The sequence below is a fragment of the Procambarus clarkii genome, chromosome 27, assembly GCF_040958095.1.
Source record: "Procambarus clarkii isolate CNS0578487 chromosome 27, FALCON_Pclarkii_2.0, whole genome shotgun sequence".
In the NCBI taxonomy this organism is placed as follows: domain Eukaryota; kingdom Metazoa; phylum Arthropoda; class Malacostraca; order Decapoda; family Cambaridae; genus Procambarus; species Procambarus clarkii.
This window is the reverse complement of record NC_091176.1, coordinates 6270874-6285727: the sequence shown is the minus strand read 5'-3', so window position 1 is coordinate 6285727 and position 14854 is coordinate 6270874. Positions and strand designations below refer to the sequence as shown.

General features: G+C 46.5%; 1 protein-coding gene across 3 annotated transcripts in view; it reads right to left on the bottom strand.

Moving 5' to 3' along the window:
- The window catches only part of LOC123762748 (NBAS subunit of NRZ tethering complex-like), a 504795-nt gene that overhangs the window by 20868 nt on the left and 469073 nt on the right, over positions 1 to 14854 (bottom strand). For all 3 annotated transcript variants that reach the window (XM_069332294.1, XM_069332295.1, XM_045749508.2), the window contains 3 exons: positions 3596 to 3826; positions 3268 to 3399; positions 305 to 451 (listed from right to left, as the gene is read on the bottom strand). In XM_069332294.1, coding sequence (XP_069188395.1) covers positions 305 to 451; positions 3268 to 3399; positions 3596 to 3826 — 510 coding nt within the window. The remainder of the gene's footprint in view (positions 1 to 304; positions 452 to 3267; positions 3400 to 3595; positions 3827 to 14854) is intronic.

The following is a 14854-nucleotide window of genomic DNA, read 5'->3' as shown; positions in this document are numbered from 1 at the left end:
CTCTTTTTTCATCAATCTGCTGCAAGGTCATAATGTAGATTTGGTAACCATGATGTGTGTTACATGCAAGGTCTTTATTATGAGAAAAAGCAATTGCCATTCTTGCAACCATTTGTTGAGTTCATGTAGCTAGATCTCTGTATAAGGATTAAATATCCTTATCGCTTCCTGCTTTACCATAAATCTCAAGTCATCTGCAAATTTGATGATGTAGTTTGTAACATTCTCATCTGTCATTGATGTGTATGACAAAGGATTGCCCTTAAGATGGAACCTTGTGGTTATATCAAGCAAATTTATTTACCTCCTTAATGGATTCCATATTTTGTAGGACAGCTCCATGGACTGTAGCATCATCTGAGAGCAGCGCCACTTTAGAACTGCACTTAAGAGCCTCTCGACCTAGACTCTGAAGTTTCTTCACCAATACACTGAGACCTTCATTAGGTAACTGGAAAGAAAAGTAACAGAATAAGCTTTGTAGTGGCAATTGGTTCATTATTAACAATCTGGAGTATGCTTCTTCAAGGACTGAGAAAATGGATTAAGACATCACCAGACACAATGATTTAAAAGACTTTATACATAATAAAGGTTGAAAATATGAATGACAGATTATATATATGCAAAATGTACTGAGGTAAGAACTATAAGCACCACAGAACAAGAAAAATATATTTGACTAATGTCAGGTACTAAAACTCCTCAGCTCATATGGAGCAAGTACAGTATATATTGCCTTCCCTCCCCTATTAAAAGATCACCCCACTAGCAAGGTGAACTTCCAGAAAGCCACCTTATGTCTTTTTGTTCTTGTATTATGATACTGAATTATACCTGGGAAGTTTTGACTGTCCTGTAATACAGATGATGCTAAATAGCCTTCCAAGTTTGGAACCTTTTGATAATTATTTGATATAGTCAAATAACTCAAATGACAGAACAGGCAAACACCTGACCCAACTTCCCTGGATGTTCAGGTCACCCAGGGTTCATGTCAGCCACCCCCCTTAACACACTATCCATAAGCTTCATCACATCCATATAGGAAATGAGGAATGACAGGGTAGATACAGGGAGCTACTGAAGTGCTGTCCATCAAGGGGCATTTCATTACTTTCAACACAATTTCTAGGCTGGCACCCATACAATAGTACCCTGGCACTTACTTCCAATGATGCCTCAAAGACAACAAGAAATAATTTTCAAAATGGAAACTACATAAATTAGAAAGAGACAACAAACAAAAATACATTAGGGTATTCCCAGTCCAAGCCTGCCAGGAGGAGCCTAGATATCCATCTACCACACCACTGGTGTCTACAGCAAAAGGGCAGATTGAGAGCAAGCTCAACAAAGTCCACTACCACCAGACAGATGCTTATCCCTCTCAAATGCAGTAGAGGGAGAAAAGAATTCACATCCTTGCAGGCAAGCGATGTCCTGCCACCACTACTTTAACTAGAAAACACAGAGAAACCGTAGAAGTGGTTGAAAAGTCTTATGTACCAAGTCCAATACTCAAGCCACAAACTCAAGAAAACAAAAAAATAGTGAGAATAAGAGAGTGCCCCAAGTACTCCCAACAATACTAGGTGGACTTTGTCCCTGTTCAGTTCCCTGTTTTTGCACTGCCCCATGTTTGGTTCTGGTCCTGAGTTGTCATCATCTCCTTGTTTGGCACTTCTAGCTTCTGGGTTGTCCTGTATGCAGGTTGATGTGGCTTCTGTTCTTCCTCTCCTACTCCCTGCAGTTTCTTTTCGTTGGGCCGGGAAGTGCTAGGTTTCGGGCCCTGGCTCCGGCCTTTATCTTTGGAGCCAGGAGCTATTCCCTTTCGGGCGGTGCATTTTTGTTTTTCTGCTGTTCACATCTTGGTTTGTTCTCCTCATACCTTACTCAGTATTGAGTGCTTTGTTCTGCCCTGTTGGGGCTGTGTTCGCCGCTCCTGTGGGATGTGGTGTCCCTGCCTTTCGCTTTGCGTTTCGGTTCGTGGTGCTTGCTTTCTCATTGGCCTCGGCCTGGGACCCGGCTCTTCGTTTTTCATCTCGATTTTGTCCTGCTGTTTGGGGCATCTGCGTTTCGGTGTTTTTCTGCTGGCGGCTTCTCATTGTCATCCAGTTCTCGGACTTGTTGGTCCTTCAGGGGTCCCGGGGGTTCCTCTTGGATGGGGCGTTTCTTTCCTGGCATGCCAGGTATGGGTTCCTGGTTTTTTGGCTTACCCTGCTAGTTGACATATTCATGATCTTGCGATGTCACTTCTCAAGAGTCTCACAGTCGGAACCACAGTGTCTCCGATCTCCTGGCAAGCTCGCTAGAATTGGGAAGTTTCATGTACGACAGACGTTCCATCTGGTTCCTTGCCGGCTTGGGTTTCCGACTCTGCTTGCTCGGTAATGCAACTTTAATGAATTTATAGAAAAGGCCTGGATCTGTTTTACATTTTTCCACTATACATTTCTCAAAGTTCTTTTCTGCCTCTCTCCTCACTGCTGTGTACTTATTTCTTGTTTGCTTGTAATGCTAGTATGTTTGCAGGTTAGGCCTCTTCCAATATTGAACTTTTTTTTTTTTTTGTCTTTTCCTCTCTGACCCCTCTCACAATTTCTGTTGAACCAATCCTGTTTTCTGGTCCTGCATCTCAGTTTTGGTATGAATATTTGTGTGCATTCATCGTATATTTTGCAAAATTTAGCATACATCTCATTTACTTCCTTGCCTAGCAACAAGTCTGTCCAACTGAACTCATTAATAAATTTTCTAAATTCCCCAGTGTCCTCTTTTCAGTTTTTGTCCTTCAATTCAGTTTATCAATTGTTTCAATGTACCCATTCTCTTCTAGATTATGTTGCAAAGCATATTTAATTTTCCAACAGGACATGATCCGGGGAGCCGGTCGGCCGAGCGGACAGCACACTGGACTTGTGATCCTGTGGTCCTGGGTTCGATCCCGGGCGCCGGCGAGAAACAATGGGCAGAGTTTCTTTCACCCTATGCCCCTGATACCTAGCAGTAAAATAGGTACCTGTGTGTTAGTCAGCTGTCACGGGCTGCTTCCTGGGGGGTGGAGGCCTGGTCGAGGACCGGGCCGCGGGAACACTAAAGCCCTGAAATCATCTCAAGATTACCTCAAGATGATCATTATAAGCTGCACCTATTTTTTTAAGGGGAGGGCTTGGACAGGGAGAATGGTGAAAAATGTGTGGTTCATATGTATTCAAAATCTGTATCTCTTTGTAATACTTCTGTTAGTTGGACAGTAACACATACCTGATTTAGATGAAATGCATCTCGAGATGCTTCCCAAATAATATCTAGGCCAGATGATAGCTTCTTTTCTCTTATCTCCAAAATCTTGTCAAATACTGCAAGCCAAGGATTGGATGATACATTCATATATACCTGAAAAGCATGAAACTGAAAGGATGGCATATTTGCATAAAATCTAACCAAATAACTTTGTTTTGTTTTTACAGAAAATGTTTCTAAATGTCATATCAAGCACTGTACATTTTAAAAATAATTACCTAGCTTAGTAAGACAATTTTGTACTTTATACATATTAGAACATGGCAAGATAATCTGCCAATTACTGCACCTCGTGATTAAATGGTGGCCAGAGTTTAAGGAGTTGTAGTAAAGCTTGTGATTGTTGCATAGTGGTGGTACGTGCTATGAGCAAGGATAGAAGTGCTGCTCTTGAGTCATTGCTGGCCAGCTGCTCCTGCTCTACTGTCACAGTCTGCTCCCCACACCAAGCACCAGCTACCACCCCACCAGTTCGCAATACTCGCACAAGCTCCAAGTCTTCCTCATTCAGCGACAAATGCTGTGAAAAGGTAAAGGCAATTCTGAAATATGTTTTCATAAAAACACAACATTAGAGGAAACTGAAGGTCTATTGGCATATGTGAGATAACTGTTCCATAAAACAACAGCCTTACTATAAAATTACTTGTTACGATATCAACACTTTCTATGGAGTGAGGTGTGGTGACATCGATGCTATCTATGGACCTGCACTCCATCTCCAAGGCATTAACACTTTCGCTCGGGGATGACGCAGCATTGCGTCATCCGTTTACTGGCGGTAATGCCGGGGATGACGCAGCATTGCGTCATCCACTTTAAAAATTCGCCAAAAATCAGGTTTTTATCCGATTTTTTGGGGACTGGTTTTAAAATGCGCGCCGATGTCTTCCCATTTTCTTTGTTGCGCCTAGTGGCCCTCAGGCGGCGCGGCACACGCCGTCGGCCCATTGTTTTCGCTCCACTGTTGTGACCGGTATCGCCTCCCCTCGCTTCTCAAACGTGTGAACATTTCGGCTATTTTCCGTGGCTATATTTCTTACTGCGGCTTCAGAAACTATCTACGCTTACTCCACGATGGATAGTGATCATGAACAAGGCCCTTCCAGGAAGAAAATTGCAAAAGAAAGGCGTGAAAAGCAGAAGCTGAGTAGTGTACAGGAGAAGTACAAGCATGTGAGACTAACTCCCTCAAAGTTTCAGGCTGTATTTGACGATTTGTCTGGGTCATCTAGTGATGAAACTGATGTTGGTATTGATACTGATGCAAGTAGTGAACATTTAGAAACAGAGACGGCCGATGAGGATTTTGAAAGTGATGAAAGTGAGGACAGTGAGGAGTCTGAGGTCGAGATTGCCACTCATGCACGGCGTGGTACTGGAGCTCGTGCTAGAGCCAGACATACCACACGTACCACACGTACCCCAGCACCAACAGTTTTCCAGGAGCAGGTGGAGTGGATAAAACAAATGTTCAACCCATGTCATGTTCAACACACAACACTGAGGTGGTAAGTGCAAATTTTTTTATTATTTATTTATTTATTTTTTTTTGTTCATACTTTCCCGTATTGTACAGGCAATGTTGTTCTTCAATTGGCCCTTATATGCACATATCCATCTGAAGAATTCTATTAGGAACATTTTCATACCTAAATGAGCGCTGTAACACGAAAATTGAGATTACCACCAGGAAATAATACTAAACATATGTGGGCGGGAATTGGGAGTGTAGCTGGAAGGCGTCTGAGCGCTCACTCACGGCTAACGCGTGGCCCGTCTTCAACTCGTCGGCGGTTGGAGCGTGACCAGGTTTTTTATTTTATATGTTAATATTCCTCTAGAGAATTCTATTACGAACCCATTGAGACCAAAATGAAAGACCTAGGACGAAAATTGAGGTGACCAGAGTGAAAATAGTGAAAACATTTTATCGTGTTTGCGCGCTCCCGGGTAACTCGTTCGCACTTTCTCTGCTTGCTGCGGGTAATTAGCCGGGCTTTTGGAGTTTATATGCATTTAGTGCTGTAGAGAATTTTATTGCGAACACAATGATACCAAATTTAATCTCGTAGAACGAAAATTGAGGTGACAAAGTTGAAGAGAGTATACACTTTTCGGAATTGACGCGCGCTTCCATGACACGCTGGGGCCCATATCGCCCTGTCGAGGGGTGGCGCGCGGGGTGCGCGAAAGTGTTAAGTGAGATGAAGACAATGCCATCTGTTGGCAGAGGTGTGGAATCTGTGAAAGGCTCCTGTTCCATACCTCAGTCAGTAGGTGAGGTCGATGATGATGATCTCTGGTGAGTGAAGTAATGATAGCAACGCCATCTAGATTGTGCATTCAACTACATTTCCAAGTTCCTCGGTAAAAGGCCGCCATCCAATGATCTTGTATACTTTCAGTCTGGCTAATGATTTTTATGTCCACAGAGGTGATGGGGAAAGTCTATTGCACTGTGGAAGGCAGTTCACCTTGGGCAGTCCCGAACTCCGGACTTGGTCCTGTGAGAGAACAAGTAGCTGCTGTCGGTATTAAGCAGTGTGTCAGTCCCGGAGCTACTTGTGCAGTGTTGTGTGGACTGACGTACCCGGGATTTGGACAAGAGGAGTTACGTGACGACAGTAGTGGGGTCGTCTGCTGAGAAGTGCTGCTAGCGAGTAGACTTCTGTCAGGGTGTTAGTGGTAACCCTGGACATATTATTTGTGACCCCTGTCAGCGTGTTGCTGAAGCCCTCTGCCAGTGTGTTTCTGGTGAGCAGATGTTGGGTATATGGACATCGAGATGATACAGTGTGGGGCTGGCCCATGTTGAGTAAGGTGAACTCGCCTGTGATGACCATTGAACATGGACGACAAACACTTGAAGATACTGCAGTGGACTCACCGGGTTATGAAGAACACTGCAGATATATTGAGTATCGTGGGGGAAAGCGACACTGTAATTACCTAAGTGTAGTTACAGGATGAGAGCTACGCTCGTGGTGAGGTTAGCAGTAAAATAGGTACCTGGGTGTTAGTCAGCTGTCACGGGCTGCTTCCTAGGGGTGGAGGCCTGGTCGAGGACCGGGCCGCGGGGACACTAAAGCCCCGAAATCATCTCAAGATAACCTCAAGATAACCCCTTTATTTATTGTACTATTACTTACTACTGTCAATTCTTGAGAACTTACCATTGACTTTGGGTGGGATCACAGAAGAAGAGGCTATAAGGCACATTACACAGAAAGAACCCGGTTACTGGCTCAAGCAGGCCGTAACTACTATTTACCAAGGTTTTTTCTAAATTTAAACTTGCCCAATTTATATCCATATATTTGAATATAAAGCAGAATACATAACAGTCTGTAAAGATACATTGCTACAGAAAATGCACTTATCTGTGCTGGGATCAATATAATATTTAATTTTCTAGCCTTTATGTATACTCCGTGTGAATGGAGTTCTTAGGTCTACCGGGGACAACGAGCCAGAACCGGGCCCCCCTCAGAGCGGTACGAGGAGCAATGGTCTATAGAATTGCACATATGATTTGGAGTATTCTATGTCTACCATCGACCGAGTCAGGCACCCAGAAAGGTGAGCATCCCAAAACAAACCCCTATTTTGGTTGAAACTACTACTAAAAGTCAAATGAGTGGACAGAACTCCCCAAAGAAAAACAAGCAAACAAGCATGATGTCATCACATTGCCACGTAGATGGCTGCACAGCAACGTGGTGATGTCATGCTTGTTTGATTTTCTTTGGGGAGTTCTGTCCACTTGTTTGACTTTTAGTAATAGTCTCAACCAGAATAGGGGTTTGTTTCTACACTTTTGGCTCCAGTGATAGGTTTGTTCATTTGCAACCATCTCCTTTTCTGGCGAAGAATGAGATGACTGCTTTCCGGAGGGGTTCTTGGGTTGTTGATGCTTGGCTGGTCAGCCTAGGGATGTTTCATGTGTTGTGTCCGGTTGCGGCCCGCTGCCATTATTTGCATGCCACGGCTTCCCCCTCCCCAGGAGGGGAAAGGGGGAGCCCCAGACCCATTGCGCCGGCTACCCACACCTTCAGTTCGAAGGCTGGATGTAAAAACACACGAAAAAACTGCTGACCGGAAAGAGGGAGGGATACCGAGGAGCCTCCGGGTCTCACCCAGAAAATGGCATTTCATTATATTCAACACTAGTTTCCTGGGGAAAGCCCCTTTGGCTCCCTGGATCTACTTACCAAGAGACGAAAACACAAAGGACTTATCCAGGAGGCAGTTGGCACTCGCCCCTCAACGCGAAATCGAGACAACTGGCTGCAACCACCGACCGAAAGCGACACAGGCCCGACAAGGACCTGAAACATTAACCATGGAGGTGCAAAGCCAGGACCCTATTCGACCACCAAAAAACCCGCACCGAATGTCAGCCTAAGATATTTTGCCAAAGTCGCCAGCAAGAGCAGCAAACTTATGAATGTTGTGGGCATGGGGATAGACCACAGGCTAACTAGACCAAATAACCCTGCGGACAACCTGGGAGACCTGAACCCTGGAACAGGGAAGAAGGGAAACCGGATTGACCCAAACTGCGTCCACGGACACAGAGGCCATGGCGCGCAAATAACGGCAGAGAGCCGCAACCAGACACAACACATGAAACACTCCATGGCTGCCCAACTAAGCATCAACAACCCAAGGACCCCTCCAGAAAGCAGCCATCTCATTCTTCTCCAGGAAAGAAGGAGACAGCAGCAAATGAAGAAACCTATGAAGAGGAGAGCATGAAGCTCCCAGACCCGACCCCCCAGAGGCTAATGCCAACAGGAAGAGAGACTTAGAGAGAGAATCCTGAACTGAAGGGACCACTACAAACCGAGGGGAAGAGAGATAAAAGAGAATCCTGTCCAACGACCAGAACGGCTTATGAGCATGAGCAGGCCGGAAATTAAACAACTCCGGAAACTAAACAACTATAGTTATAGCTGTTACCTAGCAGTAAAATAGGTACCTGGGTGTTAGTCAGCTGTCACGGACTGCTTCCTGGGGGTGGAGGCCTGGTCGAGGACCGGGCCGCAGGGACACTAAAAAAAGCCCCAAAATCTTCTCAAGATAACCTCAAGATAACTCCCAAGACAGCTTGCGAAATGGAGCAGAAGTAACATCGATGCCGAAAGAAAGCTGCAGCGGCTCCACCAGTACCGCACGATATGAGGTAATAGTATTCGGCGTAAGATGACAGTCCTGAAAATGCCACGAGAGAAAGGACAAAACCACTTTAACAGAAAGCGAAGTATACCTACAAAAAAGAAACGAAAGGACCGCCAGGAAACTTCATACTGCCGCTGAGACAAAGCACGCAGGTGGGACACCATTAACGAAGACACCTGATCACCATACGGATGGTGATGGACCAGAGTAAAAAATACCAGACATGAAGACTCGAGAAGATCAAACCAGCCACGTAACAGACCGGACCGATCATCTGAGAAAGGTGGAGCCACGGGAAAATCCCTAGGTTCGGACACCGAGCAAGCAGCGCCTGAAACCAAGGCTGGACTGGCCACCAAGGAGCCAAGAGGACTCTTCCCTGCTAAGTCTCAAAGCGAGCTAGAACCTGGAGTAACGGTGGAACTGAGAGGGAAAGAAGTACAGGTAATCCCACCTCGACCAGTCCTGTCGAAAAGCATCGACCTCGATGGCCTCGCAGTCGGGGAAGGGCGCCACATATCCCAGGAGACGCCTTGACCACGCCGACACGAAAAGGTTCACCTCCAGGAGCTCGTGCTTCCGGCAGAGCCAACTGAATGAGTCAGCGTCGACTGTCCATTCCGAGGACAGGGAGAATGAACCAAGACAGGCTGTCCGCCAGGATGTTGGACACCCCCATGAACGTGAACGGCCAAGAAAGCCAAGCCCCGAGAACTCAGCAGAAGAGTCTCTCGAAGCAACCAGCCCCAAAGAGCCAAGGACTGCATGGAATCCCCCCTTGGTTCAGGCAACGAACCACAGAGGAAGCAGTCCGAATAGATCCTGATCATCGATCTGCGAGTGACCCGAACCCTCCAGAGCGACATCCACACCACCACAAACTCCCGCACCGAGCTGTAGGCCCGACAAAGATGAACCCCACTGCCCCTGGCGGGCCTGGTGAGCACTGGTCACATAGCCCCAGCTGAGAGACGACACGTCTGTGAACACATCGAGTGAAGGCTTGGGTAGTCGCCAAGGCACTGAACTCCCAAAAAACCCAAAGAGAAAGCCGGCAATGCAGCAGCCAACGCAAGGCCCCCTGTAGGCCGAACCCCTGCAGTCGCGAGAAAGGCGTAAGGGACATCCCCGAAGGAACCAGAATAGCGAATGAAGCCAAACCTGACCCAGCAGGTAGACCATCACGGTAAAGTTCAGGCTCCCGCACAAACCCTCGACCAACTCCCGAGTGACCCGGGAGCCCCCTAGAAACAAGTGAAGGTGGAAGCGCAGCCGAAGCAGAGACACCGGAGGGAGAGACAAGAAGTGGTCCGAGAGTCCCACACAAGACCCAGCCAAGTTTGAACCTGAGAGAGAACCAGATGGGATTTCTGCCAGTTCACCAGGAAACCAGCATGGAGACAAAGACCTAAACCTGAAAGATGACGGATCCATCATAGAGGCATAATCCAGATCACGCAGGAGGTAAGCCACAAAGGCTGCCTGCACCTCAGTAGGCGAGATGCTGGAAGCCGAAAACCAGAAGGATGGAACAGACGGACCCGAAGGGACTCGGAACCGAACCCGGGAAGGAGCCAATGCCAAAGCTAACTCGTACGCAGAGGGGGGGGGGGCAGAAAACCCCCCACTCCCTGTATCAGTAAGTCCCTGCTCTGATTGTATGAAAACCCAGGCGGGGTCCAATGGGACCCAAGGCCTCCAAGTCAGCCCCTCCCTAACCCTTGGAACCTCCTACGCCAAGACCTAGGGCCGAGTCGTCCTCCAAAGCCCCGGCCTCAAGAAAAAACCATGGCAGCCGGAAAGGCAGGAAGGAAGGGGGTCCACTGGTCAGATCCCGTCGTCATGGCTGTAGGAACCAACTCGAATGCCTCCGTCGCCTTCCTGGAAGGGGCAATCCCCAAAACTGCTCGAGTCTTAGAACCTTCTAAACCCTGGCCTGATCCCGAAGCCCTCAGACGATTCAGAGCCGGAAGCAGAGGGGGAATGGGGGGACTAGAGTGAACCACAGCAGGGGGAAAACGAGTGGGGTGTGGATGGAACCAAGGCCGAAGCGACCAATACCTACAAGTCCAGGTCTCTATAAGCAAAACGGGGCAGGGTTGGGGCTTACGGGGAAGCAATCAACCTAATGTGTTGGAGCAACCTAAATCTAGCATGCAACACCTGAGCTGCCTGCACCCTCAAAGTCATCAGTGGACTAGGTAAAGTGAGTCACAACAAGCAACAAATCTCACAGGACTCTGGGTCAAAAGTGTCACTGACCCAACAGGCAGCATGACTGAGGTAAAATTAGTGAGAGTCACTCTGAGACAAGGGGACAGAGCAACTTTCAAACTCGCACAAGGCGAGAGGGGACCCAGGAATCACATCCAACGGAACCCTTGCGCCCCCACGGGGTTTCCCAGGGACCCTTAGACTGGTATCGCTAAGGGTAAGCCCAGGCAGGTACCCAAAGTCTACCAATCAAACTGTTAAAAACTGAACACCCTGGATGTGTCCACTCATGGGGGCCCTAGCAGGGGGATACCACCCAGAACACAGATATATAAACCTAAGATATAGATAGATATAGATATAGCTAGAGGACAACGTACCCAGGCAGAACAGAGCTGGCCGCTATAATAGGTGATAACTAGCTTTGCAGAACCCTGTGCCCTTACCAGTGCAAACTATCCCTTACCCTAAGGGAAACAAGGAAGGAGGAAACCCCCCAGCACACTCAGGCTGGTCAACCACTGAGCAGCAAAAGACCAACAGAGGTAGACTCCAAGGTGACTTGTGGAAGATTACACCAAGCCCCAAGGGCAGTACTTACAGGGCACTTAGGGAAGGGGGGAACCCTAAGCGCATGTAGCCCAAGTACCAGTGAAGATTACTCCCAGCTTACACACCACCCAGAAGACAGCACTACACACAAGGCACAGCACTGAGATAAGAAACAGGAGCTGGAGTCAAACGACCAAGCCTCAATCACATCAGCAAAGAACTGAATGTGTGGGTAGCTGGCACGAGAGGTCTGGAGCTCCCCCTTCACCCTCCTGGGGAGGGGAAGTTGCGCAGACAGCAGCGCAGCAACATGGTTACGTCATGCTTGTTTGCTCATTTTTCTTTGGGGAGTTCTGTCCACTCGTTTCACTTTTAGTAGTAGTTTCAACCAGAATAAGGGTTTGTTTTGGGGTGCTTATCTTTCTGGGTGCCTGTCCCGGGTCGGTGGCAGACATAGAATGCTCCAAATCACACATGCAATTCACGAGGAGGCCATTGCTCCTCGTGCCTCTCTCAGGGGGGCCAGGTTCTGGCTCGTGGTCCCTGGTAGGCCTAAGAACTCCATTCATATTGACTGATGCCAAAGTCTAATAGTTCCATATCAGCCCAAATAAGCTCCAGGGAGCCAAAGGGGCTCCAGTCAGAAAATATTGCTAAATAAAAAAAGCAATATCTTTGATAAGTGTTACATAACAATTCAATTTCGCTGTCAATTTCCCAGCAATATTTCCCCTTAGCAACTTACTGGTATCACAATCTAACTCATCCCATCACTAGTTCATAATGTTTAATATTGTGAGCATACTTTTAATGTTCTACAATTATGCTCCTTTCAGTGTAGAGTGGTTGGCATGTTACAGTGTAGTGACTACATTCCTGTACACCAGCCACCATACACTAATACACCAGCCACTGTACACTGTAATACACCAGCTCCTGAACACTGTAATACACCAGCCACTGTACACTGTAATACACCAGCTCCTGAACACTGTAATACACCAGCCACTGTACACTGTAATACACCAGCTCCTGAACACTGTAATACACCAGCCACTGTACACTGTAATACACCAGCTCCTGAACACTGTAATACACCAGCCACTGTACACTGTAATACACCAGTTCCTGAACACTGTAATACACCAGCCACTATACACTGTAATACACCAGCCACTGTACACTGTAATACACCAGCTGCTGTACACTGTAATACACCAGCTGCTGTACACTGTAATACACCAGCCACTGTACACTGTAATACACCAGCTGCTGTACACTGTAATACACCAGCTGCTGTACACTGTAATACACCAGCTGCTGTACACTGTAATACACCAGCTGCTGTACACTGTAATACACCAGCTGCTGTACACTGTAATACACCAGCTGCTGTACACTGTAATACACCAGCCACTGTACACTGTAATACACCAGCTGCTGTACACTGTAATACACCAGCTGCTGTACACTGTAATACACCAGCTGCTGTACACTGTAATACACCAGCTGCTGTACACTGTAATACACCAGCTGCTGTACACTGTAATACACCAGCCACTGTACACTGTAATACACCAGCCACTGTACACTGTAATACACCAGCTGCTGTACACTGTAATACACCAGCTGCTGTACACTGTAATACACCAGCCACTGTACACTGTAATACACCAGCCACTGTACACTGTAATACACCAGCTGCTGTACACTGTAATACACCAGCTGCTGTACACTGTAATACACCAGCTCCTGAACACTGTAATACACCAGCCACTGTACACTGTAATACACCAGTTCCTGAACACTGTAATACACCAGCCACTATACACTGTAATACACCAGCCACTGTACACTGTAATACACCAGCCACTGTACACTGTAATACACCAGCTGCTGTACACTGTAATACACCAGCTGCTGTACACTGTAATACACCAGCTGCTGTACACTGTAATACACCAGCTGCTGTACACTGTAATACACCAGCCACTGTACACTGTAATACACCAGCTGCTGTACACTGTAATACACCAGCTGCTGTACACTGTAATACACCAGCTGCTGTACACTGTAATACACCAGCTGCTGTACACTGTAATACACCAGCTGCTGTACACTGTAATACACCAGCTGCTGTACACTGTAATACACCAGCTGCTGTACACTGTAATACACCAGCTGCTGTACACTGTAATACACCAGCTGCTGTACACTGTAATACACCAGCTGCTGTACACTGTAATACACCAGCTGCTGTACACTGTAATACACCAGCTGCTGTACACTGTAATACACCAGCTGCTGTACACTGTAATACACCAGCTGCTGTACACTGTAATACACCAGCTGCTGTACACTGTAATACACCAGCTGCTGTACACTGTAATACACCAGCTGCTGTACACTGTAATACACCAGCTGCTGTGCACTAATACATAAGCAGCTGTGTACTACACAGAAGAGTTAGGGGGGACATGATCACCACATACAAGATTCTAAAAGGAACTGATAGGGTAGATAAAGACAGGCTATTTAACACAAGGGGCACACAGCACTAGGGGCACACTGGTGGAAATTGAGTACCCAAATGAGCCACAGAGATATTTAAAGAACTTTTTTAGTGTCAGAGTGGTTGACAAATGGAATGCATTAGAAAGTGATGTGGTGGAGGCAGACTCCATACACAGTTTCAAATGTAGATATGATAGAGCCCAATAGGCTCAGGAACCTATACATCAGTAGTTTGACCGTTGAGAGGCGGAACCAACGAGCCAGAGCTCAACCCCCGCAAGCAAAAATAGGTGAAACAGGCGAGTATTACAATTATGCTCTTTTCTTGTCTTCCAGTTCTTCCTGTTCTTCCATACAGTGGCTAGTCTGCACTACAGCATTGCAGGTGGAATCAAGATGATAAGCTGATAATTTTAAATGCCTACAGCCCACCAGAAAGCAACACATGGACAAAGGAAGAACTGGATGACAAACGAGAGGGCCTCATAATGGTAAGAGCTGACATAGATAAATCTCGATTGTTGGTACTGGGGGACTTCAACTTTAAGGCAATAGACTGGGAGGCCTCCGAGGCAAGAACGGAGGACATTTGGACAGGCAGATTTGTAAACCTCATCTTGGAGACATTCATAGTATCAACACGTCAAGCAGGCCACAAGAATGAGGGAAGGGGATGTACTGTCAGTACTGGATCTAATATTCACCAGAAAAGAAAAACAGGTATTTGACATCCATTACTTTCCTCCCTTGGGAAAGAGTCATGTTCTGTTGGACATTAAATATGTTTTGTGATATAATCTAGTAGAGAATGGGGACATTGAAGCAGTTCATAAACTAGATTTCAAGAGAAGACGCTATAGGGAACTAAGAAATTTTTTAATGGGTATAATTGGACAGGACTTGTTGCTAGGCAAAGTAGTAAATGAGAAGTATGCTAAATTTTGCAACATATATGATGAAGGCACACAAACATTCATACCAAAACAAAGATGCAGACCTAAGAACAGGATTGGTTCAACAGAAATTTCGAGAGGGCCAGAGATCAAAAGACACAAGCAGAGAATCATTATAGGAAGAGGCCAAA